Here is a 17,936-nt window from a genome sequence, read left to right on the forward strand (position 1 = left end):
TTGCGAAATATTCAACTTTAAAGTGCAAATTTTCATTAAAATCGAGCGTCCCCCCCCTCCCTCTAAAATCTAAACGGGTGGAAAAAAATTTAAAAATTCAGGAAGGTAGTAAGTATATCAAACTTTCAAGGAAAACTATAACGGTTAAGTTTGCTTGAAAATTATTAGTAGTTTAAGAGTAAATAGCAGCCTAAGGTATAAAATATACTTAAACTATGGAAGATTCCGTATAAAATACGAACTCCTTAGAAATATATTACTTAATTTTTTCGTAATGGCTACGGAACCCTATTATTTCGGGCGTGTCCAACACGCTTTTGGCCGGTTTTTTTTTTAAGAAAAAATCTTAAAGCTAAAGGGGTAAAGTTAAAGGCTTTTGAGTTAGTTAAAGCAATGATGAAAGAAAAGGTAGCGTAATGCTATTAAGCGATATTGACGGCTAAAATAATTCAGCCGCAAGTCGACGGTAAAGTTTTGAATATTCATGATATTACAATATTCTGGAAACATCTGCATCATAAAAACTTAATTGGATTTTTACTGAAGAATATCGGGGTGTTTTGTGTTTTAGCGTCCCATAAAATGACCCCAGTTATTTAAAGTTGGGCTTTGATGTTTTGGTATCGACTAAGTTTTTATAGCTGCATGCTTACGACTCACAGGTATCGTACCAGATTTTCTATCCATCCAGGTTGTCATCAAATTCTTCCAGAATGTTTCAGAAGGTGCATTGTCATCATCATCATTGTATCAGTCATCTAGGACGTCCACTGTTGGACTGTTGTCTTGCCCATAGACCTACAAATTGCTTTGGTTGGAAGCGGCCTACATGCATCGTGGATCTGCAGCATTAACCAGGTCTTCAAAGTGTAGTCATGGCTTAGATGCAGTGCGCTATTTTTCTTTTAAATGAGTACAACCATCTTGTGAAAAATTCTGGGATAATTCGAAGATACATTGTTACAAGCAATATTACATTGTGCTAAATATGTAACATCTTATCGTTATTTTCTTGATAGAGTAAAATTCTAACGTTATCACTTTAGTCCGACTCAAAGTTAATTATCATTACCATCTTCAGTTTCTTCTTCATCGTCGTTGTCATCATAATTGTCATCATTATCATAATCTTCCTGGTTTCTTGGTTGCTGCTATCTGTAACAAATCGTGCGCACTTTGCGATCATTCCAGAAGAGCAAAAGAAAGACACATTATGGCTTAAGGAATAACTCAATTGCAGGTGGTAGGACCTTGTGCAAGGTCCGCCCAGATTGCTGCCACCATCTTGCTCACTAATCCTGCCGTGAAGCAGCTGTGCTGGCACTGTTGTGTTTCGGCGTGGAGAGTAAGACAGCCGGTGAAATTACTGGCACTTGAGGTATCCCATCTTAGGCCTCTATGTTGCAGATGTTTATGGGCGGTGGTGATCTTTTACCATCAGGAGACCCACTTGCCCGTTGACAGTCGAATAAAAAGAAACTCAAAGTGCTAGCTACTTGCTGAGCTATGTACATCTTTAACTTTAGTTATAGGGTTTTCCTCATTCCTTATTTAATCCCGCAGAGACCCAAACACAGCTTCGATTGCCCTTTGAACACGAAAATAATTAACAAAATGAAAAAAAACCATCAAACCTGTTACTTGAATCAAAAGATTTCAATTCAAATTACAACACGTTAATCATTCAGCAATTTGAACAGTCGAATAATCGTAACGGCGCAAATGCCACGATTACCTTGTTTCTGTTTTTCCTTCGATCTCTGCTGACATATTGTCTGGGAAGCGTCTAATATAATTTGTCGATGAAAGCAGGAAATATCGAGCCGCCTGACATCATAGAACGGAATTAAATTAACCGAATAGTAGGGCCATCGTCCATTGAAACGAAGCGATTCAATTCATATTTATATACAACTAGCCTTACCCAATAGCTTTGCCCTGTCGAGAAAATTGGCTAACTCTTTCTCTGGCTTGACTGGTAAGTTTATTCTATACTTTATTCTCATACCTTAGGTTTCCTTGCGAAGTTTTCCTGCACCGTTAAGCTTAAGTATGGTAAATTTCAAGTATAATTTGCCACTTAAATTTAGAAAAACTCGGAGGTCCAAGCCCGAGCTCGAACCAATGACCCTCTGCTTGAGAGGTCATAGATCAGATCACTTATTACGACTTTTTAGGGTTCCGGAGCCAAAATGGCAAAAACGGAACCCTTATAGTTTCGCCATGTCTGTCTGTCCGTCCGTCCGTCCGCGGCTTTGCTCAGGGACTATCAATGTTAGAAAGCTGTAATTTAGCACGGATATACGGATATATATATATGTGTTCTTAAAGTGTGGAGGTGGAGGAACTGCATGAACACGCATATTTTGCATAAGCTTAGCTATCGTAAGGTCGCGGGTGAGCAAGGAAATTCTTTTAGTTCATTGATATGGACCTCCGCAAAGTAACGCCTGATTCAATAATTACTTATATGGATAAATACATACTTAAATACATATTAAACATCCAAGACCCGAGAACAAACATTCGTATTATTCATACAAATATCTGCCCCGGCCGGGATTTGAACCCGGGACCTTAAGCTTCGTAGTCAGGTTCTCTAACCACTTGGACATCCGGTCGTATATTTCGGGGATCCAACGATTTCGATGAAATTTGGTACGTAGGGGTTTTCGGGGATGAAAAGTCGATCTAACTTGGTCTTTTCTCTGGGAAAACAATTGTTACCGAGTTTTAGCCAGAGCAAAGCTCTGTCGCCCAGGTACTAATATTAAAATGAAATGAAATAAAATTCCTTCCTAACTTTGTATAGGTTTATATACAAACTTTTTGTTTTATATTTATTGCTTCGTCTTTGATGGACTTACTCCCTATGGCGAGGCTAAACAGGAAGACGGAATCGGAATTATTCAATTTCCACAGAAAGCAGACCAAATCCAATTGGGCCAGGCCCGGGCCAGGTTGATTGGCCTGCCCGAGTGTCAAGTTTGCCATGGTTTCAAACAATTCATATTTCGACAGTCCAATATTTTGTTAAAGGAATAGAGGTATAAATTCCCGCTTCTGCGAGGAACTAAAACATAAGAAAACTGGCCAATTACGAGCCAGAAACGCGCTGTGGGTACCGTACATTTTTTTAGGTCTCTATATAATAAAATTTTATAATTACCTACATACGAGGCAGGCTTAGCCTAGTGTAGGACCAGTGTAATCTCGAGAGGAAATTCGTTGCTCTTATATCAAACTAGCTGTTCATTGCCCGCGCCTCCAGCCGCGTAGATTTCCATTAACGCTATCCCGCGGGAAATATGAAATTTTCCGGGTTAAAAACTATCCTATGCCCTTTCTCGGGAATCAAACTATCTATATACTGAGTTTTATCTAAATTGGTTGAGTGCTTTAGACGTGAGAAGGTAACAAACAAACAGACTTACAAACTTTCGCATTTATAATAATAATTTGGATTATAATGTAAAACATATTGCTCGACTACTGTGATTTCGACTCTTCCAAGCCCCTAAAGACACTGTTACACATGTTCGTTAGTAGCAAGAGAGCATCTATAATTTTTTGAATGAAGACATAAAGCAATTTATTTTACAGTCTTAAAGAATATTTTGATAAATTGTATGAATAGACTAGAATTGTATTTAATTTGTAATTGCGTAATAATTTTATTTCTTTTGACATTACTTAGTTTAAGTAATTTTGTTTACTTCTTTGATATAATTTGTAATTATTTTAATGAAATTTGTGTGACTTAATTGACATTAGATAGATTAAGACTTTTGCGTGCCATATTATGGCGGAGCATGCATTCATGTAAGTAGTCATTCATGTCACCCACCTAACATGTACAAGTACCACCTGTGATGTTCCAGCAAAATAAATAATTTCATTTTCATTTCATTTCATGCTACTATCGAGCAAATGCTACCTCATAATCACATCTTCCTTTTTTCATACAAATTAAATACTGCTATCAATGTAAGCCATCCTAGAACACAACAGACGTCACGCTACTAACATAAAGCATTTTGCTTTACATTGCTTCTTCGAATAAACTTAAAAGTGTAATAAAAATTAAAAAACTAACTATTTTTAAAAATCGCTGAACTCTCTGTTTTTCAGTTTCACGAGTATGATCTATGCTTTAATTATTTGCTCATATTACAAGCCACACCCGGTATACCAACCTACTGTTGAACTATGAGGTATAAAACTTCAATATCGAGTAGGGTGAGAAAATTAATAAAATCAGGAGAAAAAGTCTGTATTAAATGCAGTCTAGTATGGGCTCATGTACAAACGGTGTACATGTAGATGTCATAGGAGGAGAAGACGGTAATGTCGATGTAGAAAACGATGAGTAACATAATAAAGATGAACTAATTTGCTTTTTCTATTTTTAAACAATATTTGAATTCGCAGGGTAGCTGACAAGAACTGGATGAGACTGGCTGAGGATCGTGCTCAGTGGCGTGCAACTGGAGAGGCCGATGATGATGATGATGATGATTTGAAAACCTACTTCGTTAATCGTTTCTTAAATTGTCTATTTTTCAACTCCTTATTGACTTAAACACCCTCTATTTCCTAAAGTATTGATCGTAGAGCAAAAATTAATGACCAATTGTGTAGGAAATTTTATGTAGAAACTTTTGTCCGAAGTAATCATAATGCTCGTACAAATATTCGAGATATGAGGGAAAACCTGAAAAAGGTACCTTCAACCCCCCCTTATACCCTTAGCACACCCCCCACCCTTGAAGAATTTTAGTAAGTTCATCTGGATGCTGATTGCATCCTTGGTATAAATATACCAATTATCAAAACTACACGGATTTTTTCTCCTGATTGCCCATATTCGGCTTTATTTAAAAAAGAAGAAGAAAGAAAGAAAGAATTTATTTGAAATATAACAAGGTTACAATTTAGATTCATCATTCGTCCGCACTAGACTCTGGGCCTGTATCGCGGAGACCAGAGAATTTACAATTCACAGCAGTTACTTAAGTAATTGAACTATTTATTGAACTAATTTGATCCTATACAGGTGCGAATCGGGTTCCCGTATTGCAGCACTAGTATTTTTTTGCAGATGAATACTATCTTTATCATCTTTTCATAGTTTATCAGTTCCTCTCGCATGAATAGAAACTCGGTTAACCCATTGATGATATAATATACAGTAAACATAACGCCAATGATTACGCCGGAATACATAAACTTGTTTATGTGCAAACAGCAAGTTCGAACACGGCCCTACTTGTAATCTCACATCTTATGAAATTCAATGAGCATTTCCCCGATATACACTCAAACTCAACAATCGAGCATTCCCCCCGACACCACTCCCATTGCGCCTTTATGATTACAATGGTTTAATGGGGCTTGGAGACGGCGTAATGTACGCCGAGTTTTTGATAGAATCAAATGGAAGTCTTGATATTGTTAGTGCGTTAGGTAAAGTAGTAAATATGTAAATTTCTCTAGGATTTGGGGTTTTACTACTCGCATGATACCATACGAAGGTAATACGAAATCGATAGTTATAAAATAAGACATGATTTTGCAAATCTCTCCTATTCATTCTTACTTACATTAGAAGTGCAAAAGTGAGTTACGTTTGTTTATTTTTTAGACTATCCATAAAGTTCCTATTCAAACGTTTGATATGAGAGTTAGGCCACTAGGGTCTTAGAGAAGTTAACTTTATTCGACGTGTTTAATGTTTATTTATTAAAAGCCTGAGAATCAACAGCCATAAGTTACAGAATAAGCTTGTTTTATAGTAACAACAAAGTTGAATATAGTATTTCTCAAATAGTAATTATAGATAGAGAATAAGAACAATTATAAATATCTATTGTAATTTCCTATGTAAACACTGTTAGTATATCAATTTAAAGACTAACTATGTTAAATTGCACTAGTTAGTATTTTATTTACGTTTTATACTGGAGTAGTGTGATTGTGGACAATCAAAGTAGCAGTGACCTCTGGGAACACGAAGAAAACAGTTATCTACGGAATCGCAATTTTATAGTACAGCTGGCCCCTATTTCACCAACGTGACAATTGTCAGTGACATATGTCGAGTGACGATCTATTATGTGTATATAAATTTGAAATGATAATGTTGTGTAACAAGGATTATTTTTCCTAGTCGACATACTAGTATATTTGTAAATTTGTCGGTAAATCTTGACATGAGAATAAAGCTGTGTCAGATTTACGTTACAATTGTAGTGTTTTGTGATTAACAGACGCGTATTTTCAAAGGGACAGGGAAGGGGTAGCAGTCGGACCTGTCAGCGGGGTGAAATAGGGTCCTGTTTTATGAAAATAAATTAAACATTTTGATTTTTTTTGATTAATAGATCAGTTTTGTTCAGAAGTAACTAACGCTTATTTTGTTTTTATTTTCAGTTTTTTTAAGGCAGTTGAGTTTTTTTAAATTTCTGAATGTGATGTCCCTGTGTAAATAGTAACTTAAAAATGTGTTCTAACATGTTGTATTATATTTGGAATATACTAATAAAATTGTTAGCTTTCATTTGGCATCCGTATTGTCACAATATTTTTTCGCCCATTTTTTTGACCCTCTAACGGTTATTAATAAATCTAATAATAATCTCAAAATCTAATAAATTTCATATGTTGGAAGGCGTCTTTACGTAAATGTCTACACACAAACCTAATTGGTTTTATATTTCAAAACAAGTCACCTTAAGATGACAAACAAATGAATATCGTAAAAATTGTAGTTATCTATTTACCCTTTGCTGCCGTCGAATTAATACCGCTCGTTCTTGGGATATAAATGTTTGTTTACGCGGACAACATATGATTTGCAGTTGTACTCCTGAAGCTATTAGAGTTAACACATTTTTAATTATATTATTTTGACTTAGTGGTCATTCTTCAATATTACCAAGTTGAGTTGGATTAGATTAGGATCATATAACCATCTGGTGTCAACTGGCTCTCCCAGGGAACCTGCAACACGGCAACAGAAAATACAGGTAGGTTTTTAGTGGGTAGCCCCCTCCTCTCCTTCCGTTAGCGACAGTTGAAATCTATCACTGGTAATTTACACCGCCAACTATGACCGAATCAATCGATTTCTCTGTTCTTCCAGTGAGTTCATAATCATAATCATAATCATTTATTTGCCATATTATGTACATAAGTATACATGCAAATATATATAAATTGAAGTCGGTTAAAATTATAATTTACAATACGATATACATATAGTTGAAGTTATTGTTTACAGCAGCACTTGATCATTCAAAGTTTAACTACTAAGTTAAAACTAAGTTTAAAACTCTCTTTCTCTCTCTTCTTCTTTTTCAACCATTATCCACCCAATGCTGAGTGTAGGTCTGTTCCAAAGCACGCCATTATATCGGTTTTGTTCCCTTCGCATCCAGCTCTTCCCAGCCACTCTAACAAGATCGTTAGTCCAACGCATCGGTTGCCTGCCCACATTTCTGTGTCCCGTTCTTGGCCTCCTCTCTAGCACCCGTCTACTCCACCTGTGTTAGTGTGTAGTTAAAACTCTGCTGTAGCTCAAATAAGCATCTTCTTTCAGCACAATGCTCCTGTTGATACTAGCGGCTGTGCTGGCCGGTCTGTTGGGCTGGCTGGCGGTTCTCTTCCATCAGCGCAACCAGTACTGGGCCAGGCGAGGGATCCCGCACACTCCGCCGCATCCCATAGTCGGCAGCTTCTCCTTCTTGTTCAAAAAAAATGTGGTAAGTTGATGAAAGACCGTAAGTGGGTCATATAATAATGCAAATTTAAAGTACAATATTAAAAGCCTGTAAAAGTGTTTGAACCATGTTTCAAAATAAAAAAAGTACAAATGTAATAAATAAATACAAATATGAGATTTAAAATAAAATCTTATTTGTCATACTTAAGTAAATATGGTGCCAAGCAGAGATAATAATAATATTATAATAACTAAATTATCTGGTAGTAAAATTCTGGTAGTCTAATCAGGTCCGTTTCTCCAAGACGGAACTCTTCAAACGGCTAATGGCATCGACTTGAAATTTGATACAGATGTAGTTGTTTGATGACAAAATAGGTCACTCAACAATCAGTGTATCAAAAAATGCTAAATTAAAAATAAAACCTTGTACTCCGCAGGGCATTTGGATGCGTGACCTTCGTTTGCAGCACTCGTCGCCTTTGGTCGGCATCTGGGTATTCTGGAAGCCTGTGCTGGTAGTAGCCGACCCTCAGATCGCGCGCCGCGTCCTTATCCAGGACAGCGACCTGTTCCGGAACAGATATATCAGTTCCGGGAAGTCTGACCCTATTGGATCTCAGAACCTCTTTACTGTTAACGTGAGTAGAATTATTTCCATCATCATCACGGCCTGCACAGGTTGTAACATTTAAATAGGTCCGTATGGGAATATCTGAAACTATAAGACATACGAAGATCTGGCTCTTATTAACCATGTCATCGATTTTAGTACCTAAGATAAAAAAACTGCATTCACACATAAAAAAAACTTGTTCTCAGCTTGGAAATCGAACCAGGTCGTTTTGAAAAATAAAACTTACATTATTTCTATTTGGATATCGATAGTTTAGGTCATGACCAATAAATGTTACAGTTAAACACGATATCTAGAATGAATAAAATGCATTGTATTTCATATTCTTTAATAATGTAAGTTTTAATTTTACAAAACGTCCGGGTGCAATTCTCCAGCTGAGTACAAGTTTTTTTTAAATGTATGATGCAGTTTTTTTTGTTACTAAAATCGGTGACATAGTTCCTAAGAACAGATCCTCGTTTATGTTATAGTTTCAGACTTAAAGCTGAGACAAGCTTATATAGCGGAGAGGGTCAAGGAACATATTGCAGCTGTTAAAAATCGCCAGGTAAATAAGTCAGCCATTTGTTGGAGCCAGGGCCAAACCACTGGATTGAGCTTCACAATCCCAAAATTCTGTCCACGGAACGTCATTTTTACTCAAGAATGGTACGTGAAGCAGTTGAAATAAAAAAGCAGAAAAATGACAACCGGGACGATGGATATAAGCTTTCATCTTCGTGGAATACTGTTATTAATTAGTGTTGGCGTCGGGATGAATGTGCGATGGGGTGACAAGGTGACAAATAAAAATTACCAAGTGCGGGTAGTTCGAAAGACTCGCGCTGCTAGGCAGACTTGACACCCCACACTTCAGTCAACTCATGACCACGGCTACTGCAATGTTGCCGAAACGTCGAGGTAAACATTACTCGTGTATGTTAGCGTGATAAGTCCCGGTGGTGGTATTTTGACTATGAGTTTCAGACTTCCCCATACTGACTGACCTAAATTTTACAACTCAAATTGAGAGGATTGAATCCTAGATCCCACGCGGGCCCAGCGCGGATTGGAAACTTTACACCACTTCACACACTGTTGAGTTGCTAGTTGCTGGTTGTGGTCTTTTCCGGCGCCTTTAATGGCCCGTGGCCTCCAGTCTAGTAGAAAGCCATATTTGCTGGCTATGTGACTGGCCGATTCACATTATAACTTGTCACTCACGGGACTTAGAGTAGACACCACTCGTGGCTACGGCCACTGCAATGTGGTCGAAACGTCGAGGTAAATATTACTAGCGTGAGAAGTCCCGTGTAGTATTTAACTATATTGTTATTCTGATGTCGATGTCAGAGACTTTAATAATCTTAACTTAAAAAAAATATCCTCAATGAAACTCTATAAAAAACCGAAACGAAGTATTCTTTAAGTTGGAATTAGCAGTGGTCGCAGACAACAAAATAAACTAGAGACGTCATTTATCCAGGCTTTTCCAACAGGATCCAACATGGACGAATGTGAGACGTCGCTTGACGTATATCTTCACTGCGGCCAAGCTGAAAGCCATGCAAGAGTTCACCACAGGAAAATCACAAGATGTCGTCAACCGCATCAAAGAGTACAACTCTGAAAACAAGCCTGTTGATCTGAGGGTATGTATTGCGCGAGAGAACCTTCAAAGTATTTAGGGTGTACTTCAATTTTTACTTAAGTACATTTACAAGGTACAACAAGAGGCGTTCATTCTCACAGTAGTGACTACTAGTGACATGTCATCAACAAACATGACGCATTCTGTTTCTAAGTTTATCTTCTTTCTTCTTTATTTATGGAGTTTACGTAAAGAATTCTTCGCTTTTTGGTCTTGAGCCGAGCCGAAAATCATGTCACCGACACAACACCAATTCTATTGCAGTATTATGTACACACAACTGTATAATTTTAGTACCGATCGTCAAAGCCTAGTGCTGATCCTTAGTGTTGGTTTTAACTTAATGTTATTTTTTTTCAGGTTCTTTTCTCTGACGTTACCACGGATATATTTGGGACATTTGCGTTTGGCATCCAGACGGATTCTGTGAAGACTGGGGACAGCGTGCTTCGCGCCGTTACTCGCACCTTTCAGGAATTTGATGTGTACCGTGGGATGTGTTGGCTCAGTATATTCTTCTGGCCTGGCCTTGTTGATATCTTCAGGTATATCTGTTTTATCTTTATCTGTTTGTACTTTATCTTTAGAGAACTCTGGTTTTAGGTACCCGTGTCAAAAGTACTTCACGCTATTGCTCTCGGTGATCTGTGTATCTATCATAGTAACCTTTTTGTTGCTCAAGTGAACAGCGAAATGTGAATCAGATTCTCAAAATAAGGGTTCCTTAGTTACATAGAAGTTATATGAAAAATAAAGTTATTTTTTGCCTATCATTGATTTTTGGACTTTGCAGAACCACGGTATTTTTTTGCAATATTCTCCTAATTACTCATCACTAACTGGTTTGTTTTATAAATATATTTTTTCTGCGAATATTAATCATTTTGACATAATATTTCCCGCAGATTTTCACTGTTCCCGAAGAAAACGACGGATTTCTTCAAAAAAACAGTTAACGAAATCATTGAATACAGAATAAAAAACAAAGTCGAGAAGTCAGATCTTCTGGATGCTTTAATAAAGATGAAAAAAGAAGGACTTGATGAAGGACAAGGTGAGTTTAAATAATAATGATCTAGTCATATCAAAACAGCATTATTTATATTAGACTATGTTGGCCCACTGTTCGACACAGGTCTCTCCCATAGCAAACCATCAAACATTAAGCATCAACAACTGGTACTTGTTTGTTAAATAGATTAAGCTTATTCATCCTTGCTAGTGGAATAATCCTACTAATATTATTGTTGTCTTGTCAATGTCACTTGTCTGTTCAATCAAATATTCAATCAGTCAGATTGTTTGCCTTTTGCCTTGCTTGATAAACGCGAACGTATTTTTGGGATTTATTGATATATTATTATTCTCTCCCGAAGCGCTCGATCTGTCGATAACGCCGCGCAATTAGATGTAGAACTTTGACTCGACGATTTGTTTTGTCAACAACTTTAACAATATGTTTGTTACTCAATTGCGCAATGACTTCTAAACGATTTTAATGAATTTTGTATGTAAATAACTCATGTTTCGGGGAAAGACATAATAGTAGTTTTATTCAGGAAAATTGCTTAGTTCCTGTAGGAAAGCGATAAATGAATTAATCGCAGACGAACTCACGGGCACAGGGCGGACACGCCATACAAAATACGCGTTCTTGAATCTACATAGGCACGACGATGTCTGTACACGCGTCAATGTGTGCGTAAGCTGCACAGGGCTGACTATCGCAAAACCCTAGTACTATAGGGTATGTAGGTATGACTTAAATGTGTAAATAAATGTAATCGTTAATCATATATTTTTATTTAAACCTACTTAAAATGTGTCTGTCTATGTATTTAAGCATTATTATTTTAAATTACAATAAATATATGACTACAAACTTGAACGAATTATTCGGTACCTAATTAGTTATTTCATGTCGTATTAATCGCGATACTTTTAGAAAGCATTATTATTAAGAAAAGGAAGTAGGCAGGGTAGGAACCTCAATTTCTCGCGCGCCCACTGACAAGTTGGCGCTTGCTCGCGGAGTCACGGCCACCGAGCCGAGCAATGAACTGCCTGTTGGAACTTTTTGGTGTTTTGTAAACCTAGTTATAAAGCTTTGTTTCTTCTGGTTGTGACAAAGTCACTCGTTATTCTTTTGCTTGTCGCGTAGCACGTTATTTTTGAATACATTTTATTTTCTTCAGTTTAAAGCTTGTTTTACCTAAAATATACAATATCTATCAGGTTATGGGACCTACGCACGTTTTATAGCAAGTTTTAATCATTTCGCGGAAAAATATTATCTCTTGTAGTCCAAGATACGTCGTAAAAATGGCGTCAAACATTTCTTCAGTTTCTTCAATAGAAAAATTATCTGGCGTAAGTAATTATAATACCTGGAAATATATGATGAAGATGATACTGATTCATGAGGAATTGTGGGACTATGTTGGAGAAAAAGAAGCGAAAGATGAAGATTCTAAAAAGGTTCAAAAAGCGCTTGCGAAGATTGCTTTGTCGGTTCAACCGGTAGCGTTCCCGAACATAAGAAACGCTACGACGGCGAGACAAGCATGGCAAAACCTAGAAAAGGCATACGAGGATAAGGGTCTATGTCGAAGATTAGCGTTACTTCGAACGCTATTCGCTACAAAATTATGCGAATGTGACAGCATGGATTCCTACATCAATAAAATCATGGAAACATCGCAATTGCTGAGTGATATTGGTTCAGCATTAGATGATGACTTTGTCGCTGTCATTATGTTGAGTGGATTGACAATTGAGTATGAACCGTTAATAATGGCGTTAGAAAACTCAAATGTGACGCTGTCAACAGAAACCGTAAAAGGAAAACTTCTGCAAGAAGACCAACGACGGAATAAATGTGACGGCGGGACCGCGCTTGCTGTGCGAAAACCGTTTAAGCCGAAGTGTTTTAAATGTAAGAAAACAGGACATTATTTTAAGGATTGCCCAGAAAAGTCCGGCACCAAAACACAAGGCGGTAAGCAACGTAGTCCGGGTTCGAGTTCTAGCGGTGTCAAGTCCCCGTCAAAGGCATTGATAACAGCTCTGTCTGTGGGAATCAAGCGAGACGTCTGGTACATAGATAGCGGAGCAACAAGTCACATGTGCAATGATCGCTGTGAGATGTTTGATTTTAAAAAGGAGAAGCCTAAAGAAGTGAATATAGCCAACGGAGATGTCTTGATGACAGCTGGTCGTGGATCGGTGCAAGTTACGTTGAAAGATAATTGTGTAAGGACGATAAGTAATGTATATTTAGTTCCTGAATTGTCTGTAAACTTGTTATCTGTCAGCGCTATGGTAAAGAAAGGTTACGATGTTGTGTTTAGTTCTGATGGGTGCATTGTAAGTGACGGTGAGGAAGTCCTAGCCTCCGCTACACTGAGAGATGGTGTTTATCAACTCGACGCCATAGAAGCAGGGTCTGCTTTGTGTAGTGTGGCAGCCTCGAAGGTTGCGTCCGTATCTTTATGTTTAGATACAGGTGACAGCGAGGTGCTGCGGCAGGAGAAGGGTGTGGCTGCTGTTGAGCAGGCTGTGCGTGCGCCGTCTACCGCTTCGCAGACTCAAGAACTTTGGCATCGTCGCCTAGGCCATTTGAACAGCAGGAGTATGGAGCTGTTGAAAAAAGGTATGGCAACTGGAATATCATATGATAGTAGTGACTTTCGTAATTGTATTTCTTGTATTGAGGGAAAACAAACTAGATTGCCTTTCCCAAAGAAATCTGAAAGTAGGGCCAGTGAACTTCTAGGCTTGGTGCATAGTGATCTATGTGGTCCGATGCCGTGTGCATCGTTTGGTGGATCAAAATATTTTTTGACATTTATTGATGATTTTTCTAGGAAGACGTTTGTATATTTTCTTAGATGTAAAGATGAAGTTTTTGATTATTTTAAAGAATTTAAAGCCTTGGTTGAAAACCAGACTGATAAAAAGATCAAAATACTTCGTAGTGACAATGGTGGTGAATATGTTAATTCAAATTTTCAGAACTTTCTGAAGACACATGGGATTCAACACCAGACTACGGTTCCATATTCAGCACAGCAGAACGGCGTCGCGGAGAGAGGAAACCGCACGGCCATGGAGAAAGCACGCTGCATGCTTCGAGATGCTGGTCTGAAGAAGGAGTTTTGGGCAGAAGCTGTTAATACAGCTGTCTACCTCAAGAACCGCTCGCCCACTAAAGCAGTGATGGGGTGTACTCCTGAGGAACGCTGGTCAGGTACACGGGCAAATGTTTCTCATTTACGTATTTTTGGTTGTCAAGCTTATGCTCTTCAGCAAAAACGGGATAAATTAGATCCGAAAGCTAAGAAGTACATATTTGTGGGATACTGTGATCAAACAAAAGGTTACAGATTGATGGATCCTGCATGTCCAACCAAATGTTTCAAAGCAAGAAACGTGACGTTTTTAGAAAATGTTTTTTGGGACGGCGAAAATAAGGTTCCTGGTTTACATTGTACACATGAATTGACGTGTAACAATGTTGAACGTCGTGTTGAGAATTTTAATAATTCTAATGTGAGCTCTGATACGTCTGAAGTTAGTGAAATTCCTACAAACGCTCAGAGAATTAGTACCATCACAGTAGATGATTCTGTAAGCGAGAGTAGCGATACTCCAGATGATCCTGCCGATTTAACTTACTCCCCAGGTGATTCCACGTTAGAAAACTACTCTGGAATCTCGACTGACGAGTATGAGGAAGCTGCAGAGGAGTCCTGTTTAGTTCACAATTTGCGTAGTGAAGCAAAGGATCCTGAAACTGTGCAGGAGGCATTGACTGGTGCTGAAGCTGAGAACTGGAAAGCTGCGATGGAAGATGAGTATAAATCTTTCATAGACAATAAATGCTGGACCTTGACTGACAGAAGAAACGAGCAAAGACCGGTAAAATGTAAGTGGATTTTCAAGAAGAAACTCGGTCTTGACGGTGAAATACTGAGATACAAAGCTCGCTTAGTCGCAAAGGGATATACGCAAAAATATGGTGTAGATTACCAAGAGACGTTTTCCCCGGTAGTCAGGTACTCTACGATCCGTACATTATTGGCGCTAGCAGCGGAATTCGATATGGACATCGAACATTTAGATGTTAAAACAGCCTTTTTAAATGGAGACCTACGAGAAACCGTTTACATGGAACAGCCAGAAGGCTTTAAAATAAAAGGAAAAGAAGATAAAGTATATAAACTGAACAAGGCAGTATACGGTCTCAAACAGGCTTCAAAATCTTGGTATGAAAAGATAAATGGCGTATTAATTAATGTTCTGAAGTTTAAGCACGTACATTCTGAACCTTGTGTGTATGTGAAATCGAGTAACAATTCATTGATGATCATCGCCCTGTATGTAGATGATATAATTTTGTTCTCATCAGCTGGATGTCAAAAGTCGGAAATTAAAGAAAAACTCAATAGAGAGTTTGAAATAAAAGATTTAGGGCCAGCTAGTCATATCCTTGGCATGAGACTTCGGAGACAAGATGCGAAAATCAAGTTAGACCAATCTAATTACATCAAGAAGGTTCTTGACAGGTTTAATATGTCAGATTGCAAACCTGCTCGAACACCGATGGAAACTGGTGTAAAACTTGTGAGGTCTACGCAAGGAAAATGTACTAATGACTATCGTGGCTTAATAGGCTGTTTGATGTACATTGCGGTATGTACGCGGCCTGACATCGCTCACGCTGTAAGCTCGCTGAGCCAGTTCAACGAGGCTTACGACGAGTCACACTGGAAGGCAGCAAAAAGGATACTTCGTTACCTTAAAGGCACGATTGATTTTTGCTTAACTTTTCAAAAGACTGGGTTGACTATCAACGCATATGCGGATGCTGATTGGGCGGCGAACGAGACTGATCGTCGTTCTTACACGGGTTTTGTTTTTAAAATAGGAAGCTCTGTAGTCTCTTGGGAAAGCAGAAAACAGAAGACTGTTGCTCTTTCGAGCACTGAGGCGGAATACATGGCGCTGTCTGACACGTGTAAGGAGGCCCTGTTTCTACGGCAATTCTTATTTGAAGTGATTGGTAAGCAATTTAAAATTTCTATTTATAATGATAGTCAATCTGCACAGAAGTTGTGTTTAAATGCAATGTTCCACAGCAGAACTAAACACATCGATGTACGACATCACTTTATACGAGAAATCGTAAATAAGGGTACAGTAGTCATAAGCTATCTGTCTACTGATCAGATGGTGGCTGACTTGTTAACTAAACCACTGACCAAAGATAAACATGACAAGTTTGCATGTCAATTGTTTATTACTTAGTTAATTGTTTTGTTTATTTGATAGTGGTTTGTAAAGTGTTAAGTTATTTATGCAAGTGGATTTGTTTATTTATAATATAGTTTTATAACTAGTTTAAGGGCCAGTGTTGGAACTTTTTGGTGTTTTGTAAACCTAGTTATAAAGCTTTGTTTCTTCTGGTTGTGACAAAGTCACTCATTATTCTTTTGCTTGTTGCGTAGCACGTTATTTTTGAATACATTTTATTTTCTTCAGTTTAAAGCTTGTTTTACCTAAAATATACAATATCTATCACTGCCGGCGCGCGGATTTCACGGAAAATTATGTGACTTTGTACGAGCGACAAATTATTAGAATATGACTAATTTTCGGGTTTTTAGGAAATAATTTTCGGAAATAGTTTTACATTCCCTAAGCAATTTTTTTTTTACGTGGTGTGTTGGCAGACAAATCTTTCGTAGTCTGTGTTGAACAATCTGAAACACTCGGAATTGAAGTTTGTGAAGCATCTTCTATTGTTGATATGCGCTGAGAAATACTATATTCAGTTTGAGTATATTTTGTTCGATCTAGACGAATATCTTGTGGCAAATTTTGAGTCGGAACTGCATCACGTTTTAATTTTTTTTCCAGACGATCTGTATTTTTAAAGTGTAAATCACAAATGTAGTAAAGTAATTGACGTTTAAATTTTCCACAGTTTTATTGTTTAAATCTGAACGAACGGACGCTACGACCCATAGTTTGCACCTGAAATTAAAAAAAAAAGTAAATGATAATAAAATTTAATCCGTAGGTACCTACTCGAAGAGCCTAATCGCGTATTATAATAGCGTAATAAGAAAATAGCGTAGTAAGAAAAGAGCTATTTTAAAATAGTAAAATACTCTCTAAGTGATCAAAATAATTATTACGACCGCGCGGACGAAAACAAAGTTACAGCGTTCGGAAGATCATGTGAGTGGCGACTCGCGACTGCACGACTGTATGGCGGCATAGAAAGAGATAGCTGCGGAAAGTACTTAGGTATCGTTTGTCTAAATTAAGTGTTTAAAAACAAGTGAGTGTATACCTAGTTTATTTTGTAAAGACAATTTGTTATATAATTAGTATAGTGATTGTAGATAAGATATTGAACTATTGATAGGAAAGAATTAATAAATCATTTTTACAAATACCTACCGACTAATATAAGACGTCTATTTATACATTATAGGTACAAAATTTTAAACCTAGGTATTGGCTTTTTCCCCCAGTTACCTAATACCTACATTGTACATGTTGCTAATTAAAGTTGGTTAGGTACATTACCTACCTTTTTTCGTCCTTTGGAAATCGAAAAAAACTCCTTTTCTTATCTTTGGCTGTTGACAAACACCCATACAATGAACAGTTTATCATCATTTCGCAAAGTTATTGCTCCCGAACTTAGTGCCGTGCGACGGTGCGGCCGACATACATCGCGTTGCGCGCCCGACTGCTTTCCTACGGTTTTCCTACAATCTGCGCTTGAGGGGTGGGGGTAACTCGAACCGGTGCGGGGCGGAGCGTGTCCATTCTGTATGCCAGTACTATTATATATTCTGTGTCACGGGCAACAGCTACTTAAATATACTGAGTAGGAAGTATAGTAGTTGGAAGACGCTATCCAGATT

The 17,936-nt window shown here is 37.8% G+C and overlaps 1 protein-coding gene across 2 annotated transcripts in view; it reads left to right on the forward strand.

Moving 5' to 3' along the window:
- Positions 1–17,936, forward strand: part of LOC141439914 (cytochrome P450 6k1-like) — a 32,100-nt gene that overhangs the window by 9,467 nt on the left and 4,697 nt on the right. Inside the window, exons 1-6 of one of the 2 annotated variants that reach the window (XM_074104370.1) lie at positions 6,762–7,028; positions 7,601–7,763; positions 8,164–8,364; positions 9,842–9,994; positions 10,354–10,538; positions 10,899–11,047. In XM_074104370.1, the coding sequence (XP_073960471.1) occupies positions 7,605–7,763; positions 8,164–8,364; positions 9,842–9,994; positions 10,354–10,538; positions 10,899–11,047 (847 nt within the window). In that variant the 5' untranslated portion in view covers positions 6,762–7,028; positions 7,601–7,604. Of the gene's footprint in view, positions 1–6,761; positions 7,029–7,600; positions 7,764–8,163; positions 8,365–9,841; positions 9,995–10,353; positions 10,539–10,898; positions 11,048–17,936 lie in introns of those variants that run through there. The other variant, XM_074104371.1, reaches the window with a different exon arrangement.

This window comes from Choristoneura fumiferana, chromosome 21 (genome assembly GCF_025370935.1).
Source record: "Choristoneura fumiferana chromosome 21, NRCan_CFum_1, whole genome shotgun sequence".
Classification (NCBI taxonomy): Eukaryota; Metazoa; Arthropoda; class Insecta; order Lepidoptera; family Tortricidae; genus Choristoneura; species Choristoneura fumiferana.